At 39.6% G+C, this 20,639-nt stretch overlaps 1 protein-coding gene across 2 annotated transcripts in view; it reads right to left on the bottom strand.

The window, feature by feature from the left end:
* Window positions 1–3,953: 3,953 nt before the first annotated feature.
* ccdc15 (coiled-coil domain containing 15) overlaps window positions 3,954–20,639 on the bottom strand; it is a 32,014-nt gene continuing 15,328 nt past the window's right edge. Inside the window, exons 6-11 of one of the 2 annotated variants that reach the window (XM_043676861.1) lie at window positions 18,884–19,039; window positions 15,026–15,145; window positions 11,207–11,310; window positions 9,023–9,193; window positions 7,045–7,193; window positions 3,954–5,218 (exon numbers count right to left, since the gene is read on the bottom strand). In XM_043676861.1, the coding sequence (XP_043532796.1) occupies window positions 5,103–5,218; window positions 7,045–7,193; window positions 9,023–9,193; window positions 11,207–11,310; window positions 15,026–15,145; window positions 18,884–19,039 (816 nt within the window). In that variant the 3' untranslated portion in view covers window positions 3,954–5,102. The remainder of the gene's footprint in view (window positions 5,219–7,044; window positions 7,194–9,022; window positions 9,194–11,206; window positions 11,311–15,025; window positions 15,146–18,883; window positions 19,040–20,639) is intronic. The other variant, XM_043676862.1, reaches the window with a different exon arrangement.

Consider the following 20,639-nt stretch of genomic DNA (forward strand, 5'->3'; position numbering starts at 1 on the left):
ATAATGCAGGAAATTATCTCATTGAATGGCAGAGTAGAATGAATGAGCCCAATAGCCCACTTCTGATCCTATACATTATGGGCCATTTTCCTTGACGATTGTATGATTAATGAACTAGAGAGGATTTTAAAATGAAAAGTTTGGGACGGGGGGGACGGGGTGGGGCAGCAGGAGATCAAATTTGGGAAGTTGTGCTCAGTCAGCGTAAAGTCAAGGCCAATGAAAAGAAATGATAAATTCATACTGTCCATCATAATTTAATAGTCAACCAACAGATAAGAGAGGAATTCAAATTGAGAGTAAAAGGGTAAAACTCTGTATCTGAACACATGTATATTTGAAGCTGATGAAATGGAGTTTGGGAAGAAATGATAAAGGCAAGAAGTCATCTAACAGTAACCATATTATTTCTTCCTTTATGCCCCATAATGAAAACTTCTCAGAAATGTTTGGCAATAATCAAGGGAGATTTTAATGTGCAAATTGACTAAAATTCAGATGGGCAAAGATAACCTAGAGGAAGAGTTCACAATATTTTCAGGACAGTTTCTTAGAACAGCACGTTTTGGAGCTGACCCGACAGCAAGCTGTATTAAACTGGTATAGGATTAATGAATGATCTCATAGTAAAGACATATTTTGGTGCAAGTAGCGACCGGAACATGTTTATAGAAAGGCTGACAGAAAGTTAGACTGAAGATGAGAAAAAGGAACACCAGATGAATTGGCCAGATATTTTCCATCACTCTGCACCAGATTAGATTAGATTAGATTTGTGGGCGGCACGGTGGCATAGTGGTTAGCACTGCTGCCTCACAGTGCCAGAGACCCGGGTTCAGTTCCCGTCTCAGGCGACTAACTGTGTGGAGTTTGCACTTTCTCCCCGTGTCTGCGTGGGTTTCCTCCGGGTGCTCCGGTTTCCTCCCACAGTCCAAAGATGTGCAGGTCAGGTGAATTGGCCATGCTAAATTGTCCGTAGTGTTAGGTAAGGGGTAAATGTAGGGGTATGGGTGGGTTGCGCATCGGCGGGTCGTTGTGGACTTGTTGGGCCGAAGGGCGTGTTTCCACACTGTAATCTAATCTAATCTACACCATACAGGATATAAATAACACCCAGAAGCAATGATAACTGGATGGGAGAGATGAACTCTGGAAAATCAGATTTGGTTCTGAGCAAATTATTGGAGGTATGGGTTGCGTGTTCCTGATGGATATCATCCTATTGTTAAAGTACCTATTCAAGACGGCTCAGCAAATCTCTGACGGACTCGACCTGTACCCTCTCTCGGTTCTTCCCGGAGATCATACTCTGTGGTAGTCTGGAATATAAAACTCTTACAGACAGTTTAGTTTATTACCTTTATTTACCGATACCTACAAGCCAGGCTTGAGCTAAGGTTTTAAAACCTTTAGCAGAATAGAAGCGCCAGTTTCTACCCCAAGACCTCCCTCAGGCTATTCCCCTTATTGCTCCAAACAAGCTGTCTTTATGCAGAATTTTAAAATTACAAAAACGCCATATGTCCTTAATCAGATAAGCAACAATAAAATGGCAAAAATTTGCAGAGGATGAGAAACGCATTGACAGGTCTGAGTACATTTGATTAATTAATCTATATGCACAAAGTGGGAAACCTTGATCCAGCCAGGCCAAATGGTCAATTGCTTTGGCTAGTACATCATAACGAGAGACTAGCCTAAACTATGTGAAAAAGGTTATGGGGTTACCTTGCTCAGCTAACGTGCCCAGTATCAATGCCTACAAATCGGCTGTATCTTTTAAAATCTTAGATTCCCAAAATGTAACTTAAATTCATAACATTCACAGATCTTAAGCTCCAGGGAATAACACACAATCCATTAGGAGAAAGCGAGGACTGCAGATGCTGGAAATCAGAGTTGAGTGCGTGGTGCTGGAAAAGCACAGTAGGTCAGGCAGCATCCGAGAAGCAGGAGAATCGAAATTTCAGGCATAAGCTCTTCACATTAGGAATGACAAGCCTGACTTGCTGTGCTTTTCCAGTACCACACTCTTGACACAATCAATGACAAGCAAATTATTGGAGGTATGGGTTGCGTGTTCCTGATGGATATCATCCTATTGTTAAAGTACCTATTCAAGACGGCTCAGCTAATAACCTTTTGTAGCACCATATCAAATCAGACCATTAAAGGTTAATCTTTTCACCAGCTTCTTTCCTGTCTGTCTCTCTCTGTGTCCCTTGAACACTTCAGTCAGTGAATGTAATTCACAGAAAAATGTTTTCTCTCACTCACACGTGAACATCTTCCAAATTTCAGCCTTCGTGTTTTCCTAGCCTGTAAGGGTAATGAGACATTCTCTTCCCAGAACAGTCAAGATGAGGGAGCTGAGCTTCATAAATTCAAATCTGCTCAGTGTGTTATACATAAAAATGTATCAGAATTGTTCTGTTACGTGCATATTCCACTCAGCTTATTAAATCACAAATTCTTTTCCTGTTGAGTATGTGTTTTGTTGACTTTTTCATATAAACCAACAACTTATTTATCAGACATCCCACTGTGAAATATGCACGCCTCCAGCATGAGAAGGAAGTACAGCCACACATTCCACAAGTGAACAAATATTATCACCTTATTTACACTGTTCCATTGACACTAAGAACAGATGTCCCCAATTTTTCTGAACAAATGCTGCCCCGCCCAACCCGTGGTTGAGTGCTTTTCCACATCTCCTTAGCAGATGTAAGGCTATCAATTTTCTCACTACGGTATTAAAATAAGTGGTTGGTGAGATTAGATTACTTACAGCGTGGAAACAGGCCCTTCGGCCCAACAAGTCCACACCGACTCGCCGAAGCGCAACTCACCCAAACCGATTGCCCTACATTTTACCCCTTCACCTAACACTACGGGCAATTTAGCATGGCCAATCCACCTAACCTGCACATGTTTGGACTGTGGGAGGAAACCGGAGCACCCGGAGGAAACCCACGCAGACACGGGAAGAACGTGTCGCCTGAGGTGGGAATTGAACCTGGGTCTCTGGCGCTGTGAGGCAACAGTGCTAACCACTGTGCCAACCAAAAAAGAAAAAAAACGCTTAACACACTGATGCGCACACATTGACTCGCACATATGGCAGATAGTTGATGCATTGATTTTAATTTTTCAAAACTCTCTTGATTCAGGGATGGACCCATTAACTGCAAGAGATTGAATGTAACACCTTTTTCAAAATGGGAGGCAGACTGAAAGCAGGAAACTACAGCCCAATTAGCTGAATATCTATTGGGGAAAGGTTAGAAACTATTTTTAAAATAGTTATAGCAGGGCATTTGGATAGGTTCAAGATCATAAAGCAGAGTTAACATGTTTTTGTGAAACTGAAATCATTGTGCTGAAGGGGACCCAGTGGATGTACCTTTGGATTTTCAGAAAGTAATTGATATGGTGCTACAAAAGGTTACTCTAAGAAATAAAAGCTGGCGTGGGTCAGCATATTGGCATGGATAGAAGAAACAGACTAAAACACACTGGCTAATTAGAAATAGACTAAAAGAGTAATTTTCAGGTTGGCAAGGTAAAACAAGCGCTGTGAAACAGGGATCAGGCCTCAACTGTTTACAATTTATATAAATAACTTAAATGATAAAATAGTACTGTTTCCAAATTTGCTGATGACAAACAAAGCAAACTGTGAAGAGCACATGATTGCAAGAAAAATTGACAGGTTAATTGAGGGCAAAGATGTGGCAAATGGGTATAATGTGGGGAAATTGAAATTTGAAGTATTGTTCTCCAATTTTGCCTTTTTAAAACAGTTGCAAATGCCTCTATTTAAGTTGAAGACTTTAAAACACAGGAAGTGTTTATGAAATACATGAATGAAGCAGCAATCTTTTGTCAATGCATAAACATAACCCCAATTATCTCTGACATTTTTGCAAATGTTCTTTAAGCAGGCAAGGTGTTCTAAAAATTATTTTATTGGCCAATATGTTGCATCAATATGTAAACAGCAAGTTCACAGAATGACACCAGCAATACAAATCTAAATATAAATTTACTCTTTCCTGAAATTAACCTGCTTGTTTATTGATGAGACCAATAAACTCCAGGAAAAGAGTATTTCAACATAACTGGTCAACTTGGCCTTTAAAAAACAAATATAAATAAAACAAAAGCAAATGAAACAAATATAGCATCACACAAAAAAATTGGCCAGTTTAAATTGTCCTAGGTTATGTTTGATTTGTTTAAATCAAATTTAAAGATTTCACACCATTAATTTAAAATACATACCCAATAATTGATAAGGTATTGTTGCTCCATAAAGCCTGAGCAATGATCAACTTTGTTATATGTTCTCAAAGGACAGAAAACACCTTTACAGCCAATGTCCCTCACAACTAGCAGATATCTAACTGTTACTGACAAGGACCTTCTATAAGTTTCCAGTGCAGACGTAAACTTAAAAGTCTTTATAAACCTGGAGGGGGGAAATTGCAGGTTGATGATAATTGCCATGTACTTAAAAGGCTGTATCACATCACCTGACCTCTCTCTCTCTCAATCATGTTCTCCCCAGCAAAATAATTAGAGTGGCATTTAGTGGAGAACATTCTGTAAATGACGACATTCATCTGGGGACAATAGGGTTTTAGCAGATTGATAACATTCTTAAATTTAGACATCTCCCCACAAGGGGCTAGATTTAGAAAACCAAGTAAGAACGCAAAATAAAAGCAATAAAAAAAAAGTGAATTGAAAAGGTACGCAATTGTAAGTTGTCAAATAATGATTCTTGCATTTGGTAGTTAAACTATCCTTTCCTAGAATTAGACAATTTAGAAATCACCATTCTTTTTCTTAAAAATTGTCTTGAGATATATTTTCAACGTAACCAAACATTACATCTTCAATTGAAATTTTCAGAAAAATGATTAAAAATTTTTAAAACTCAATTTCTCATACAATTAAATAAAAGCAGCAAAATAATTTATGAACCAATTGTTATTTTTAAAAAAAGACACACATTTTCTGAACACATCTTCATATAGACTCATTTTTGAGAAGATTAATTGCTAAAGTGAATTTAGCGTCCCACTGCAGATGAATTATTTCCACGCCGAACACAAATGCACTGATGCAATCTTCTTCATTGAGGTATTTCTACAGTGTCCATCCCAAGCATCGAATGAAGATAATACAGACTGTAGTGCTTTGACATACACTGTGGGTGGGGGAAGGGGGGAATGTAGGGAGACAAAATGTATGATAAATTTGTGAAAAGTTTTGTAGCTCGGGTGCTCGTTGTTGTGGTCTGTTCACCGAGCTGGGAATTTGTGTTGCAGACATTTCATCCCCTGTCTAGGTGACACCCTCAGTGCTTGGGAGCCTCCTGTGATGCACTTCTGTGATCTTTCCTCCGGCATTTGTAGTCGTTTGAATCTGCCGCTTCCAGTTGTCAGTTCCAGCTGTCCGTTGCAGTGGCCGGTATATTGGGTCCAGGTCGATGTGCTTATTGATTGAATCTGTGGATGAGTGCCATGCCTCTAGGAGGAAAGATCACAGAAACGCTTCACAGGAGGCTCCCAAGCACTGAGGATGTCACCTAGACAGGGGGCGAAACGTCTGCAATACAAATTCCCAGCTCGGCGAACAGAACCACAACACGTATGATAAATATATAGTGAAACCTGTCTTTTCAGTTGGTTTGATTACAGATGTCTGTTCTCAAGTACTTGTTCTTCAGATGCCTGAAACTGGACTTGAAACTGCACAGACTGCGTACCTAATAATTGATAGGATATTGTTGTTCCATAAAGTCTTAAGCAATGGTCAACTTTGTTATATAGAGTCATTGAATGAGAGAGATGTACAGTATGGAAACAGACCCTTCGGTCCAACCCGTCCATACCAACCAGATATCCCAACCCAATCTAGTCCCACTTGCCAGCACATGGCCCATATCCCTCCAAACTCTTCCTAATCATATACACATCCAGATGCCTTTTAAATGTTGCAATTGTACCAGCCTCCACCACTTCCTCTGGCAGCTCATTCCATACATGTACCACTTTCTGCGTGAAAAAGTTGCCCCTTAGGTCTCTTTTATATCTTTCCCCTCAGGTCTCTTTTATATCTTTCCCCTCAGGTCTCTTTTATATCTTTCCCCTCTCACCCTAAACCTACACTGTCTAGTTCTGGACTCCCCCATCCCAAGGAATGGGATTGTCTATTTATCCTATCCATGCCCCTCATGACTTTGTAAACCTCTAAGGTCACCCCTCAGCCCTAGCCTATTCAACCTCTCCCTATAGCTTAAATTCTCCAATCCTGGCAATGTCCTTGTAAATCTTTTCTGAACCCTTTCAAGTTTCACAACATCTTTCCGATGTCCTCAAAGGACAGAAATCACCTTGACGGCCACTGTCTCTCATAACAGCAGTCTTTTCTAGCACTCGTGATAGATATTTTGTAACATTACACGATGTTATACTTTGAGCAATTTCCAAAGTTATATTCTTAATTTAGGGTGCAATGTCGGTCATCACAATAATAGTATCTCATGAAGCCTGGTGAAAAACTAGGCTTTTGGACATACAAAGTATTTTGTGAAAGAGAACTGATCTTCAGGATGGGGTAGGCCATTTATCAATTAAGACTCTGCTGTCTCTTTCAAAAATATCATGCTAATCTGGTTGCAGCCAGAACTCCACTTCCCCATTTGTCCTCCTAGGGACGAGGCTATGTGGTATACTCTTTATAAAGATGCAATTTAGGTATCTGAAACCTTGAAAAGGCAGACCCCAACCTAATCTTTCAATTCTTAAAATGGAAGAGCCATGAGCAACTCATCAGAGATGTTTCATGATAAATTTCATCCAGAAATTCCAATATTTTTACACATTGTTATACAGAGTTCAGCATTTCTCTGTCCCACAGCCATTAGATAGATAAAATCAAAGATCACTTGCAAGTATCCACAGTTCTTAGAGGAAGTATTTAAGGGAAACAAATTTTATTCTAATAGGCAACATAATCCAGTTTTTGTACCTTTCGGGTTTTTATAGAAGACGCAGTTGTTTGCACACTTGTCTGGATGGGAGTCCCAGAAATCGGTTCCACAGCAACAGAGTGGAGGTAGATCTGTGTTCTGCAATTTAATCTTCTCCATCATCTGTACTCTTAAGGCTTCTATATATCTGCAATAAGTTAAATACAACTGAATAGAACTTGAGTAGAAGGCAGCTGATTCAGTCAAAAGAAATGGTAACCTGTTATTAGTGATTTTGAAGATACTCAACTCCAATTTGCCTAACATTCATCTATATCTTCAATTGTACTCATCCACCATCACCTCTCGTTCCTTCGTTATTAAAACTAAAGTTTATCATTAGATGATTACTCAGCCTCTTATTGTTCATATATAACAAAAAATACTATACTCCAGGTCCATCAGCATTCCAAATAATCTACACTTAGTGAATGCTTGACAAATGTTCTGATGAGTCAGTCCCAAGTCTTTTGATTTTCAACTGTTAACAGGTTTGATATTTTCATTTTTATTTTAGCTGTACAAATTGAAAAGCACTGAAGAGAAAATGCTGGGTTCATTTTTCAAAGAGAATTTTAACCAACTTATTAAAACCTCTCTCCAGCACAGCAATCAAAGTTAAACCTAAAACATACAGGCCTTCCCTCCATCCAACTGCAATATGCACTGTACGCATTTCACATTCTTAAAAACTACAGTAAATTGAAAGTAATAATGTAAAACTCACAATATAATTAAAGTGTACATAGCGGAACATTTTTGCCACAGCTGTAAGTTACTGATAAATGACTAAAAATGTGAGGTTATTTCTCACCAGCTTATATGCAAAATCAATTAGTGAAACAGTTCCTACTTTGCGGGCAAAGCCCATTTGTCCCAACTTTCAAGAATCTATTTAACACAGTATTAGAAGAAGGTCAAATGATTATTTTCTTCTTAATAATGGATTCCTTAAATCAATACGTTTTACAATATTCATTGCCAGATCCAAAAGATCAACTATACTGCAATTAAAAACACACTTTCATTAAAAAAACTAACATGTTTTGTTGAAGGATTTGAAAAATCTCTACTTCCGAATTAAGTTGGTAAACTATGTGCCTTTGAATCCCAAATCTCTTTATAGTTTTTTTTCTTCCCCCTTCTGAGACAATCCACTTGTTTCTGCATTACCTAATACAGCTCCACATAATCAGACAAATTTTAACGATGTTCACTCTTGCCGTTTTTAATAACCAACATTTTATTCCTCCATAAATGATACAATTACCTTAATTTACTTCCTTAATAATTTTGATCTTGCTTTTCTACCAAGCGAAATGTGAAGTTTGAAATTACTAAGATACACCATTTCTTTTAATTTCCCACTAAAATGTTAGCTTGCTTTCTCTTCACAGATGCTGCCTGACTTGCGGTGATCTCCAGCAATTTTTGTTTTTAGTTCAGATTCCAGCACCTGCAGTAATTTGCTCCAACACAGTGTTTACTCTACTGCACATCTCTGAGATTAGTCACACATTTTTCTTTTGTCAAACTTTACATTTATGTTATCTGAAACATTCACTGGAAATTATAATTAGGAGTATTGTTTAAACTGATTGTTTCTTTTTGACCAATCTTAACTCAACAGTTCTCTGCTCATGGCATCCGAATTGACATGTACTACCAAACTGCACCCAAGTACTTCTGAAGTACTTCCTCACTTATAAGGGAAAGCTAACAGATTACCATTACTGAAGTCTAAAGAGAAATCAGTAGCAGACTTCAGGACACACTGATTAATCCTTCAGTTCAAGTCTCCAAAATCTACTCTCCAGCAAGAATTCTCTGCAAGATACTAAAAATATATGTTTCAAACACTGTACATACATCTTGCACTAATAAAAAGCTGAGAAGCAAAGAAAAGTTTGGTCACAGGATTTACTTCCTCTTGCAGTCACTATATAAAAAATCATTCTCCTAAAATTCTCAGTATACCTGGTGCTCTCCCTGTTGCGTTGGGCTTTGACTTGTTCAGTTTTCTTTTGTTTCTCTTCTTCCTTCAACTGAGCAATCTTTTCACTTTCACCCATTAGCTCACTCTGCTGAGTCAGCTTAAGCATTCTTTTCTCTTCTGCTTCCCTTAGCTTCTCCTTCTCTTCCTTAATTCTGAACAAAGATTTTTAAAGAAACACAAATACGGACTTGAAATAAAGACTGAAGATTGGTGTGAGTTACATGTTATTTACAAGCTAAGCACTTCAGCATAGTATCCATTGTTTTTGTTTTGTTTTTCCAAATGTAATTGCTGAGTAAACAGCTTGATTAGACATCATCAACACAAAAAAATTTACAAATGCAAGTCTTTTGATATATTATGATTTCCAGAAATGTTTGCAATTTGCTTCAAAAGGGATTATTCTCCTTAGAAGGAAAGCTAGTACAAGCGCTTACAATCATTAAGCATTTTGGTAAAACTGAACTGTCTGGCTGTGTATTGGCTGCACCATCACCATATGACACATTAGCATGCATGTGCAGAAACAGTGCTGCAGTGCTAGGTCGCTCCAAGCAATGGTTTGGGAGCTGCTTGTCACAAAGATAGTGTTACCCAGGCATTGACATTGGTACAAGGAACAAAAGAAGATAACGTGCAAGTTCAGGAAACAATTCGAAAGGCAGGAAACCTGTTATAATTTGTTTGCAGCCAGTTTGAATTCAAGAATAATGAAGCTCTACACATTTATGTGCAGTCTGGTAGTATTACACACGCAGCATCCAATAGGTCTTTGCCTTGTTATCCAAAATGAATTGCTGTTCTCTGAACAACGTGGGTAGTTTTCTTATGAGTAATTCCATATATTTCCAATCAGTTTTCTTCAGTACATTCCCTATTGTTAACTAAGCAGGTGAAAGACCCCATGATTTAAAAAAAAGACTACATGGTGTAAAGAACGAACAAGTGTTTAATGGAATACTACAGAAATGGGCTATGTTCAGAATTAGTTTCCAAATGATTGAATAATCAATGAAATCAGAGGTTATGGATTCTAGGTGATTTGCAAAAGGGAAACATGCCATAAAACTGACAGCAAGGGGGCACTGGCTTGGCCTTTCTGCGCCTTTCTATTAACATTCTTAGCTACCTCCCTGATGGTTGCATCCCTCAACCTGAACAGGAAGTCTTATCACCAGCACAGAAAAGATAAGGTCAGCCCGAAACACCATTGTCTTGCTGCTGGTCAGAGACTGGGGAAGTAATAATGCTGAACCAAGAAATAAATATTTTACATCAGCCTTTACAGTAGAAGGCACTAACAGCATTTAAAAATATTAAATAATCAAATGGCAAAAGGAGGAGAGGAAATAAATACAAGAACTATCACAATAGAAAAAGTGCTAGGGAAACATGAGGGACAGAAAGTCTTTTCTCGAGAGTAAGGGAGTTCAGAATTAGAGTGCATAGTTTTAAGATGTGAGGGGAAAGGTTTAAAAAGGGACCTGTCAGGCAACTTTTTCACACACTGAGTCATTCATATGTGGAAAGAATTGCCAGAGGAAGTGGTAGATGCAGGAACAGTTATAACATTTAAAAGACATTTGGACAGGTACATGAACAGGAAAGGTTTAGAGGGACATGGGCTAAATGTTGGCAAATGGGGCTAGTTTAGTTTGGGAGACCTGGTTGGCATGATTGAGTTGGAGGGAAGGGCTGTATGACTCTGACTCTACAGCTACAGGGGAGATGAGAATTTTTTTAAATGCAACAAATAGCTGGGATTTGGAATTCAAAAGCCTGACAGGGTAGTAGATGCAGATTTAATAATAGCCCTCAGTAGAGAACTGGATAAACACTTGAAGAAACAAATTGTAGGGAGTGGAATTAATTGGACTTGTTTTCAATAGAGTCGATGCACACTTGGATGGTTGTACGAAGCTGATTTACTTTGTTCAGACTTATATAAAGAGTCTTCTACTGGAGTTCAAATATTAAAGGAGTTGGTCATTTTTGGGCATTTGGTGTTAAGTATTTTTAGGTGCCAAATTCTCTGGACAATCCTACCAACAATTGCAACAAGACCAGCACTGGATTTTTCTAAATGCAGGCAGTGTGTAGGATACAAGTTTCAGCACTACCTTTACTGCTGAATGGCCTACTCCTGTTAAACTAAACGAACTCACTTAGCAATCCTCTTCTCATGCTCTCGCTGACGCTGATGTTCTTTCACCTGCTCTCGTTCAATATCCATGAAGAGGCGACGGTACATCAAATACTGGTTACCACGCTGGGAAAAAGAAAGATCAATCCAGAAATATATCAGCATTATTTCAATACTTTCAATTACTCTAGTTAGCTGCAGAGTGCATGATGCTTGCTTCTGAAAGATAACCAGACACAAAGTAAGTAATTGTCTTTTAAACGTGCAGTACCCCTCCACATTAAACAGATTCTTGGGCCTTCTTCACGAAATGAAAGCATCAAAAAAATCAAGTCGGTATATATTTTTATCTAAACACAGGAATTGATGTTTGGCTGTTAATACAGGATAAATTAAACCTCTAGTCAGCCTGCAACCTGGTATCTTTTAATGGGGTTTGGTTTACTTGCTAAAGGAAAAAAAAATCCACTTAATTACAATGAATTATGATAGCTAAGCCAGTTTCTGCTGAACCAAGTCCTCACATCAACATTCAAGGGATTAGCTTTGACCATAAATTGTTTTTTATTCATTTTTGTGGAAAGTGGGTGTCGCTAGCTGGCCAACATTTATTGTCTGTCCCTAGTTGCCCTTGAGAAGGTGGTGGTGAACTGCATTCTTGAACTGCTGCAGTCTACCTGCTGTGGGTTGATCCACAATGCCATGAGGGAGGAAATTCCAGGATTTTGATCCAGCGACAATGAAGGAATGGTGGTATATTTCCAAGTCACAATGGTGAGTGGCTTGGAAGGGAACTTACAAGTCATGGTGTTCACATGTATCTGCTTCCCCTGTCCAGATGGAAGTGGTCTTGGGTTTTGACGGTGCTGTCTGAGGATCATGGGTGAAGTTCTGTAGTGTATTTTGTAGATGGTACACACTGCTGCTACTGAGCATCAGCAGTGGAGAGTGTGGACGCTTGTGGATTAGATTAGATTACTTACAGTGTGGAAACAGGCCCTTCGGCCCAACAAGTCCACACTGCCCCACCGAAGCGCAACCCACCCATACCCCTACATTCACCCCTTACCTAACACTACGGGCAATTTGGCATGGCCAATTCACCTGACCTGCACAGCTTTGGACTGTGGGAGGAAACCGGAGCACCCGGAGGAAACCCACGCAGACACGGGGAGAACGTGCAAACTCCACACAGTCAGTCGCCTGAAGCGGGTATTGAACCCGGGTCTCTGGCGCTGTGAGGCAGCAGTGCTAACCACTGTGCCACCATGCCGCCCACGATGTAGTGCCAATCAGGCTGCTTTGTCCTGGATGGTGTCAAGCTCGAGTGTTGGAGCTGCACCCATCCAGCCAAATGCGGAGTATTCCATTTGCACTCCTGTGTATTCCTGATTTGTGCCATGTAGGTGATGAACAGGCTTTGGGGAGTTAGGAGGTGAGTTACTTACCACAGTACTCCTGGCCTCTGACTGCTCGTGTAGCCACTGTGTTATTGTGGGGAGTCCAATTGAGTTTCTGGTCAATGGTAACCCCCAGAATATTGATAGTAGGGGATTCAGTGACTGTAATACCATTGAATGTCAAAAGACGGTGGTTAGATTGTCTCTTATTGGTGATGGTCATAGCCTGGCTTTTGTGTGACGTGAATGTTACTTGCCACTTGTAAGCCCAAACCTGGATATTTTCCAGATCATGTTGCTTTTAACTGGATTAAAAATCATGAGAGTTACAACAGTTAGAGTTAACTCAAAACCTGAAACTACCGTAGCTACACGTCTGGAGTTTGGGAATAAAGAGATGAGTAATTTGCCTCCACTTTCCCACAAATCCAGTCTCTCACAATGCATGAGTGAGGAGCGTGAAGGCATATTTCTCACTTTGATCAGTGCAAGTTCAACAACACCTCCAGGACAAAACTGTCCACCTAATCAGAACTTCCTCCACCATGGACACAAGATGGCAGCAGTGTGCCACACCTACACGATGCACTGCAGAAACTCCTTTGAAAGTGCCATCCAAACCCACAAATTATACCATATCAAAGGACAATGGCAGCAAATGCATACAAACATTGCCATTTTGTTTTCTGATCCAAGCCACACAACATTCTGAATTGCAATACTGTCAAAATGCTGGAACTCTCTCCTAAACACTATGGGGAGTGTACCTGCATTTCTGAAGCTACAGTTCAAGAAGGCAGCTTAGCAATACCTACTCAAGTGATGGGCAATAAATACAAAAGTTGCCAAGAATGTTCATAACCTAAGAAAGAAAAAGAAAGTCATCCTCTGGTGCACACCTAACTCCAGCCTGAGATACATAATCTCAGGGTAAGTAACGGAATGCAAATTGACTGTTTTTTGCTTAGGTACTTACTATTTAATTTCTTAGTCACCAATTCAGCACTTGTAAGTTTTTAAAAAAACAGATAGACATGGAAGATAGCAGAAGCTAGGAGACATTCCTCATGCCTGTTACACCATTCAATATGATTATGGATAAATCAATCATCGAGCTCCATACCCCCAATCCTTTCCTTCCCCTATATTCCTTGATCCCTTTAGCCACAAGAACGATATCTACCTTTCTTGAAAACACAATGCTTTGGCCTCAGTCACTACTGTGGTAGCGAATTTTACAGATTCATCACTCACTGGGTGAAGAAATTTCTCTTCAGTTCAGTCCTAAAAGGTTGCCCCTTAGCCTTAAACAACGATCAAAGACTACTGGTTCTGGACTGCCCCATTAGGAACATCCTGTTAGAAGTTTATAGATTTTTGAGATCCCCATTCCTCATTCTCCTAAATTCCAGTGAACACAATCCTAAGTAACTCAATCTGTCCTCATCAATCAGTCCTGCCATCCCTGGAATCAATCGCTGCACTCCCTCTATACCAAGAGTACCCTTCCTCAGAGAGGAACTGCACACAATATGCCAGCTGTGGCCTCACCAATGCCCTCTAACACTGTAGTAAAACTGTTCCTGTACTCAGATTCTCTTGCCACAAAAGGCATCTTTACTGCTTTCAGCAACTGATGCACATTGACAACTATTCAAATGGTAATCTATCTTCCTATTTTTGCTAACCTCACATTTTTCCACTGTATACTGCATCTGCTACGTATCTGGCCACTCACTCAGCCTATCTAAATCACACCGCAACATCTCTGCCTCCTCTTCACAATTTACCTTTTCTCCCAGATGTATGTTATCTGGAAATTTTGAAATGTGACCTTTAGTTCCCCTCATCTAAATTATTAACATGTATTGCGAATAGCTGGGGTCCTGCCTGCCATTCAAAAAAGACCCATTTATTCCTATCTGCTAGCCACTTTTCTGTCAGTTTCAATACACTACCTCCCAATCCCATGCACTTTAATTTTACACATTAATCTCTTATGTGAAACTTTGTTTAAAGCCTTTTGAAAGTCCAAACTACAGCCACTGGCTCCTCCAATCAACTATACTGATTACATCCTCAGAGAATTTTAATAAGTTGTCAAACATGATTTCCCTTTTGTAAATTCATGCGGACTGTGTCTAATTCTATTGCAGCACATACACAATATATAAGACAAGAAAAACAAATTTTTAGAGATTACCTCAGATAATTGCAATAACAATTCAATTACTCACATACCAGATTATTCAGCAGTTTTACTGGGTCTATTAGTTGAGGTTCTATACACATTACACAGCTTCCACAATTAGTTCAACATGGATGAAGTAATCAGAAACCATAGAATATTGAAAGATTTTTTGCTTTCCTTTCATGCAACCTCCCAAATTTAAAGGTAAGCTGTCCATTCTATATGAAAAAGGTCAGTTCGGAGGTCTTACCTGCTTCTTTTTCTCTTCCTGGTCCACACCAGGTCTCAAGATCAGTGCTGCCTTATAGTCAGTACTAAACCCTACACAGGAACTTGAAGGGTAGGGCTCACAATAAAGTCGACTACAGGGCTGAAATAATAATTAACATACACAAAATCAGCTAAGAGTCTACAGGGAAGAGTACAATCAATAACAAGGCTTAAGGGGCTAGAAAGTCACACATTTTATTTAAATGAATTTTAAACCCTTTTCTGGGAGATGCACCTTTAATGTCAAAAGACTTTTTTCTCTTTATTCACTTTTTTAAGACTTAAATATCCATTTTGCCATTATGTACATTACTTAATTCAAATCATCTGCTGGATGGCTAGTTTGTGAAGATGTCACGCCAACAGCACACGTTCAACTCTCATTTTTGGCTGAGGTTAGAAGGTTCCCTCCTTCTCAACCTCTTCCCTTGCCTGAGGTATGGTGATTCTCAGTTTAAACCACCTCCAATCGTGTCTCTCTCTCTCTCGCTCTCTCTCTCACACACACACACACACACACACACACACACACACAGAGAGAGCAACGCTATGGTCCTCTGAAACAATGGCAACTTCACCTTTTAAAAATAATTATAAAATATATGACTAAGTTACAACAACAGGCCAAAACATCTAGGCTTCAATCAAATTGTCACAGGGTAAATTTTAAAACAATTCCATGAAACTATGAAGTAATTAAGTACAAATCATGTTTTAAATACGCTAATATATTTGTTAAATATGCTTGCTTCAGATTAGATGTGGAAGATTTGCAAAGAATTAAGATATACACTGAAATGGAAAACCATTATCCTTGGTTCAGAATTCTGTACAATATAGAGACAACAGGAAAGAGAGAGATATTTTGCAATATCGGTTTTTACTGAAGTCGGTTACATATGGAAGCTAAAATTAAAACTGAATTTTCCATTCACCATGCATTAAAAAAAGGCTTGGTGAGAGTCATTCATTTTGGTCACACACACACACACACAGTCTATATTACTTAGAAAAGCTGGCAAAATGGAAACAGAGGTGAGGTAGTCCTGGTATCAAAGGGATGAAAATAGTAGGGAAAGAAAGGACCTTGGTTCAGAAAATCAGAACACAGAATTATTAAGCATACAGCTGCTAAATAACAAATGGAACAGCAACACTGGTAGTTTACACGACCATGTACAGTAATATAACTGGGCAGAGTCTACAATCAGGAAATCAAAGGAGCATATAACAAGAGCATAGCAATAAGTTTGGGAACCTTTAATCTTCATGGAAACTGGTTGAACTAAATTGGCTTGGAAGATAAACTGACTGAATGCTTTGGAAGCAGTTTTCTAGAATATCGTATTGAAGAATCAGCTAGGGGATAGACTAGTTTAGATCTCATTGTGTAATGAGAGATTAATTAGGAGTATGATTCTCTGGGGATCACGGTATGACGAATATCATGAGAAGAGTAATGCAGCCAAGTACAAAACTGTGGTCTTAATTTTAAACAAAGCCAACTTAGTGTCTGAAATTGGGAAATTAGCCTAAAAAATAATGATGGAAGTACTGGCTAACATTTAAATAATTCATAACTCAAAAGGAATATATAATTGCTTGGGAAGTTAAAACACCACTGAAATAGTACAGGATGACTGTATTAAATTTTGTTGCAATATTTAAACCAGACTGATTTTAATAAATATGCCCATGCAGCAAAGTCCCAATAGCAGAATACAGTCTGAAGCAACAGATCATTCACATCAAAGAAGCGACTATGCAAGTATATTACATGCCAATGATCAAGCACGCTTGACTGTGCAACAATTAAAGTTGGTGCATGTAACCTGCCGGTCTCTGAAGACCACCACAGATTTACCAGCAAGGCACAACAGATATATCCCAGAGGTGGACCTAAAGCGTGTTTTTCTTTTTGTATTCACTAACAATCACAGACTCCCTACAGTGTGGAAACAGGCCCTTCGGCCCAACAAGTCCACATTGACCCTCGAAAGAGTATCCCACCCAAACCCATTTCCTTACTCTATTACTCTACATTGACCCCTGACTAACGCACCTAACCGACACATCCCTGAACACTATGGGCAATTTAGAATGGCAAATTCACCTAACCTGCACATCTTTGGACTGTGGGAGGAAACCACCATCCAGAGGAAACCCACACAGACACAGGAAGAATGTGCAAAATCCACACAGATAGTCGCCTGAGGCTGGAATTGAACCCGGGTCCCTGGTGCTGTGAGGCTACAGTGCTAACTACTGAGCCACCGTGCCACCCAATTGTGGAATGTGGGGTTGCTTGTTGGCCAGCATTTATTGGCTGTACCCAAATACCCTTCAGGTGTGGCGAGCTGCCCTTTTGAACCACAGTAGTCCACCTGCTGTAGATTGACTCTCAATGCCCTTACGGAAGGAATTCCAGGACTTTGACTCAGTGACAGTGAAGAAATGATGATATATTTCCAAGTTAGGACAGTGAGTGGCTTTGAGGGGACCTTGCAAGTGGTAGTGTTCCCATTTATCTGCTGCCTTTGTCATCTAGATGGAAGTGGTCATGGGTTTGGAAAGTGCTGCCTAAGGATTTTTAGTGAATTTCTGCAGTGCACTGCTGCTACTGAGCATCTGTGGTGGAGGGAGTGGATGCTTGTGGACATGGTACCAATCAAGGGAGCGGCTTTGTTCTCAATGTTGTTAAGCTGTTGTAGCATCACCCATTCAGGCAAGTGGGGAAGAGTGCCATCGTACTCCTGACTTGTGCCTTGTAGACAGTGGACAGGCTTTGGGAGAAAGGAAGAGATGGAAATGTGTTGCTGGAAAAGCGCAGCAGGTCAGGCAGCATCTAGGGAACAGGAGAATCGACGTTTCGGGCATTAGCCCTTCTTCAGGAGGGCATTAGCCCTTTTCCAGCAACACATTTCCATCTCTGATCTCCAGCATCTGCAGACCTCACTTTCTCCTTTGGGAGAAAGGAAGCAAGTCATACGGTACAGTATTCCTAGCCTCTGACCTGCTCATGTAACCACTCTGTTTATGTGGTGATCCAGTTGAGTCTTTTGTCAATTGTAACCTGAAGGATGTTGATATTGGGGATTCAGTGATGGTAACACCACGGACTATAATGGAAAAAAAATAAAAGAACTAAAGCTAAACATGTTGCACTTAGAGGCCATATTAAGTGTAGAAACATTAGGGAATGACATTACTAATATTTTTATAATTAGCAAGTTTTGAGAAGATTTGTAGCTCAGGTTGAGGTTCTGGATGTAAGTGTGCTCGCTGAGTTGGAAGGTTCATTTTCAGATGTTTCATCACCATACTAGGTAACATCAGTGAGCCTCAGGTGAAGCACCGGTGTTACTGACCCGCTTTCTATTTGTGTGTTGCACCTCAACACATAAATAGAAAGTGGGTTACTAACACCAGTGCTTCACAGGAGGCTGACTGATGATGTTACCTAGTATGGTGATGAAATGTCTGAAAACTAACCTTTCAGCTCAGCAAGCAAACTTACATCCAGAATTTTTATCATTGTTTAAAGTGACACCGGGAGATATCACAGAAAGTTAACATACCCTCTCAGAATTCAAGGCATTAAGCTTGGTTTGCTGCAATATTTCTTATCAAGACAGCGAAGATTTGTAAACTAGTGGAGATGAAAAATTGGATTTAGATTCTGTATTATATGAGGAATGATTGGGAAGTTGTAAAAGCAATAGAATTTTGCACCAATTAACATGTTACATTAATTTAAAATCACATATTTTAAATATGTGATTCCACTTCACTGCTCAGTATAACACAGTGTAGAATAATCTGGAAACCTAAGCCTTACCCTTTCATGTTGCAGCTCTGGCTGGAAACTAATATGTTTCCCATCCAACAATTTCTGAGACTGCTCCTGCAACTCTACAGGTAGGTCATGCTGGTCTTCCAAACACACAAACTCTCCTGCCATGTTCAGATGCGCCTCTGTTTGGGCAACTGGGTTCTGGAAAAGGAGAAGGTGCCCTGAATGATAAACTAGAAAGTCACTCCGTTGTCTTTTTATGTCTCCTCACAAAATTCTTACCACCATATAAAATCCACAGAAAAACTTGGAACCAGGTATTTAAAGGAATTTGGATACAGTACAGTAAATCAACAGCTTCATCTGCAGAAGTGTAATAGATATGGTAAGAATCTTTCTTTGGCCATTAATTCTACATATCATTGGGTTGTCTGAACAATGGAATTTTAAAATGGCTTATAATTATGCAAGAAAACTACATGTTTCACTTTCCCTTTCAGAGCAGTTTGTAGAATAGCAGAGTATTGATAAGGTCACAATTCAGCTGCACTTTGATAAATCAGGCAACACAAGTTCACAAAATTAAATCTAGGTAGAAACTAATAAAAACGAAATATATTACCTTTCTTTAAAAGTCCACATACAGTCTGTGCGGTTGAGGATCTTTTTACATCTTTAGTTTACCACAAAAGATGAATGCTAATGCAAGAAGCCAGATAACAAAACCTTCCACCACCCCTGCCATTGGATGAGTACTAACCATCATTTTATTCAACTGTTTAATTACTTTGTAAATAAAGCTGCCATGCTTCCAAATATAGAAGCCACAAGTATTACATTCATACCGGTTGTGGGCCAGTTGTTGGAGGGAATCCTGAGGGACAGGATTTACATGTTTTGGAAAAGCAAGGACCAATTAGGGATAGTCAACATGGCTGTATGCATAGGAAATCATGTCTCATGAACTTGATTGAGTTTTTTGAGGATTGAGGAGGGCAATGCAATGGTTGTGATCTATATCGACTTCAGCAATGCGTTCGACAAGGTTCCCCACGAGAGACTGGTTAACAAGGGTAGGTCTCATGGAATACAGGGAGAACTCGTCATTTGGATACAGAACTAGCTCAAAAGGTAGAAGACAGAGGGTGGTGGTGGAGTGTTGCTTTTCAGACTGGAGGCCTGTGACCAGTGGAGTGCCACAAGGATTGGTGCTGGGTCCAGCACTTTTTGTCATTTATAAAAATGATTTGGATGTGAACATAGGAGATATAGATAGTAAGTTGGCAGATGACACCAAAATTGGAAGCGTAGTGGACAGGGAAGAAGGTTACCTCAAAGTACAAAGGGATCTTGATCAGGTGGGTCAATGGGCTGAGGAGTGGCAGATGGTGTTTAATTTAGATAAATGTGAGATGCTGCATTTTGGAAAAGCAATTCTTAGCAGGACTTGTGGGAAGGTCCTACGATGTGTTGCTGTACAAAGAGACCTTGGAGTGCAGGTTCACAGTTCTTTAAAAGTAGAGTTGGAAGTAGATAGGATAGTGCAGAAAGCATTTGATAGGAAGGATGTTGTGAAACTTGAAATGGTTCAGAAAAGATTTACAAGGATGTTGCCAGGGTTGGAGGATTTGAGCTATAGGGAGAGGCTGAATAGGCTATTTTCCCTGGAGCATTGGAGGCTGAGGGGTGACCTTATAGAAATTTATAAAATCATGGGAAACATGGTTAGGGTGAATGGATAAGGTCTTTTTCCCAGGGTAAGGGAATCCAAACCTAGAGGGCATAGGTTTAAGGTGAGAGG

Source organism: Chiloscyllium plagiosum, chromosome 35, assembly GCF_004010195.1.
Source record: "Chiloscyllium plagiosum isolate BGI_BamShark_2017 chromosome 35, ASM401019v2, whole genome shotgun sequence".
Taxonomy (NCBI): domain Eukaryota; kingdom Metazoa; phylum Chordata; class Chondrichthyes; order Orectolobiformes; family Hemiscylliidae; genus Chiloscyllium; species Chiloscyllium plagiosum.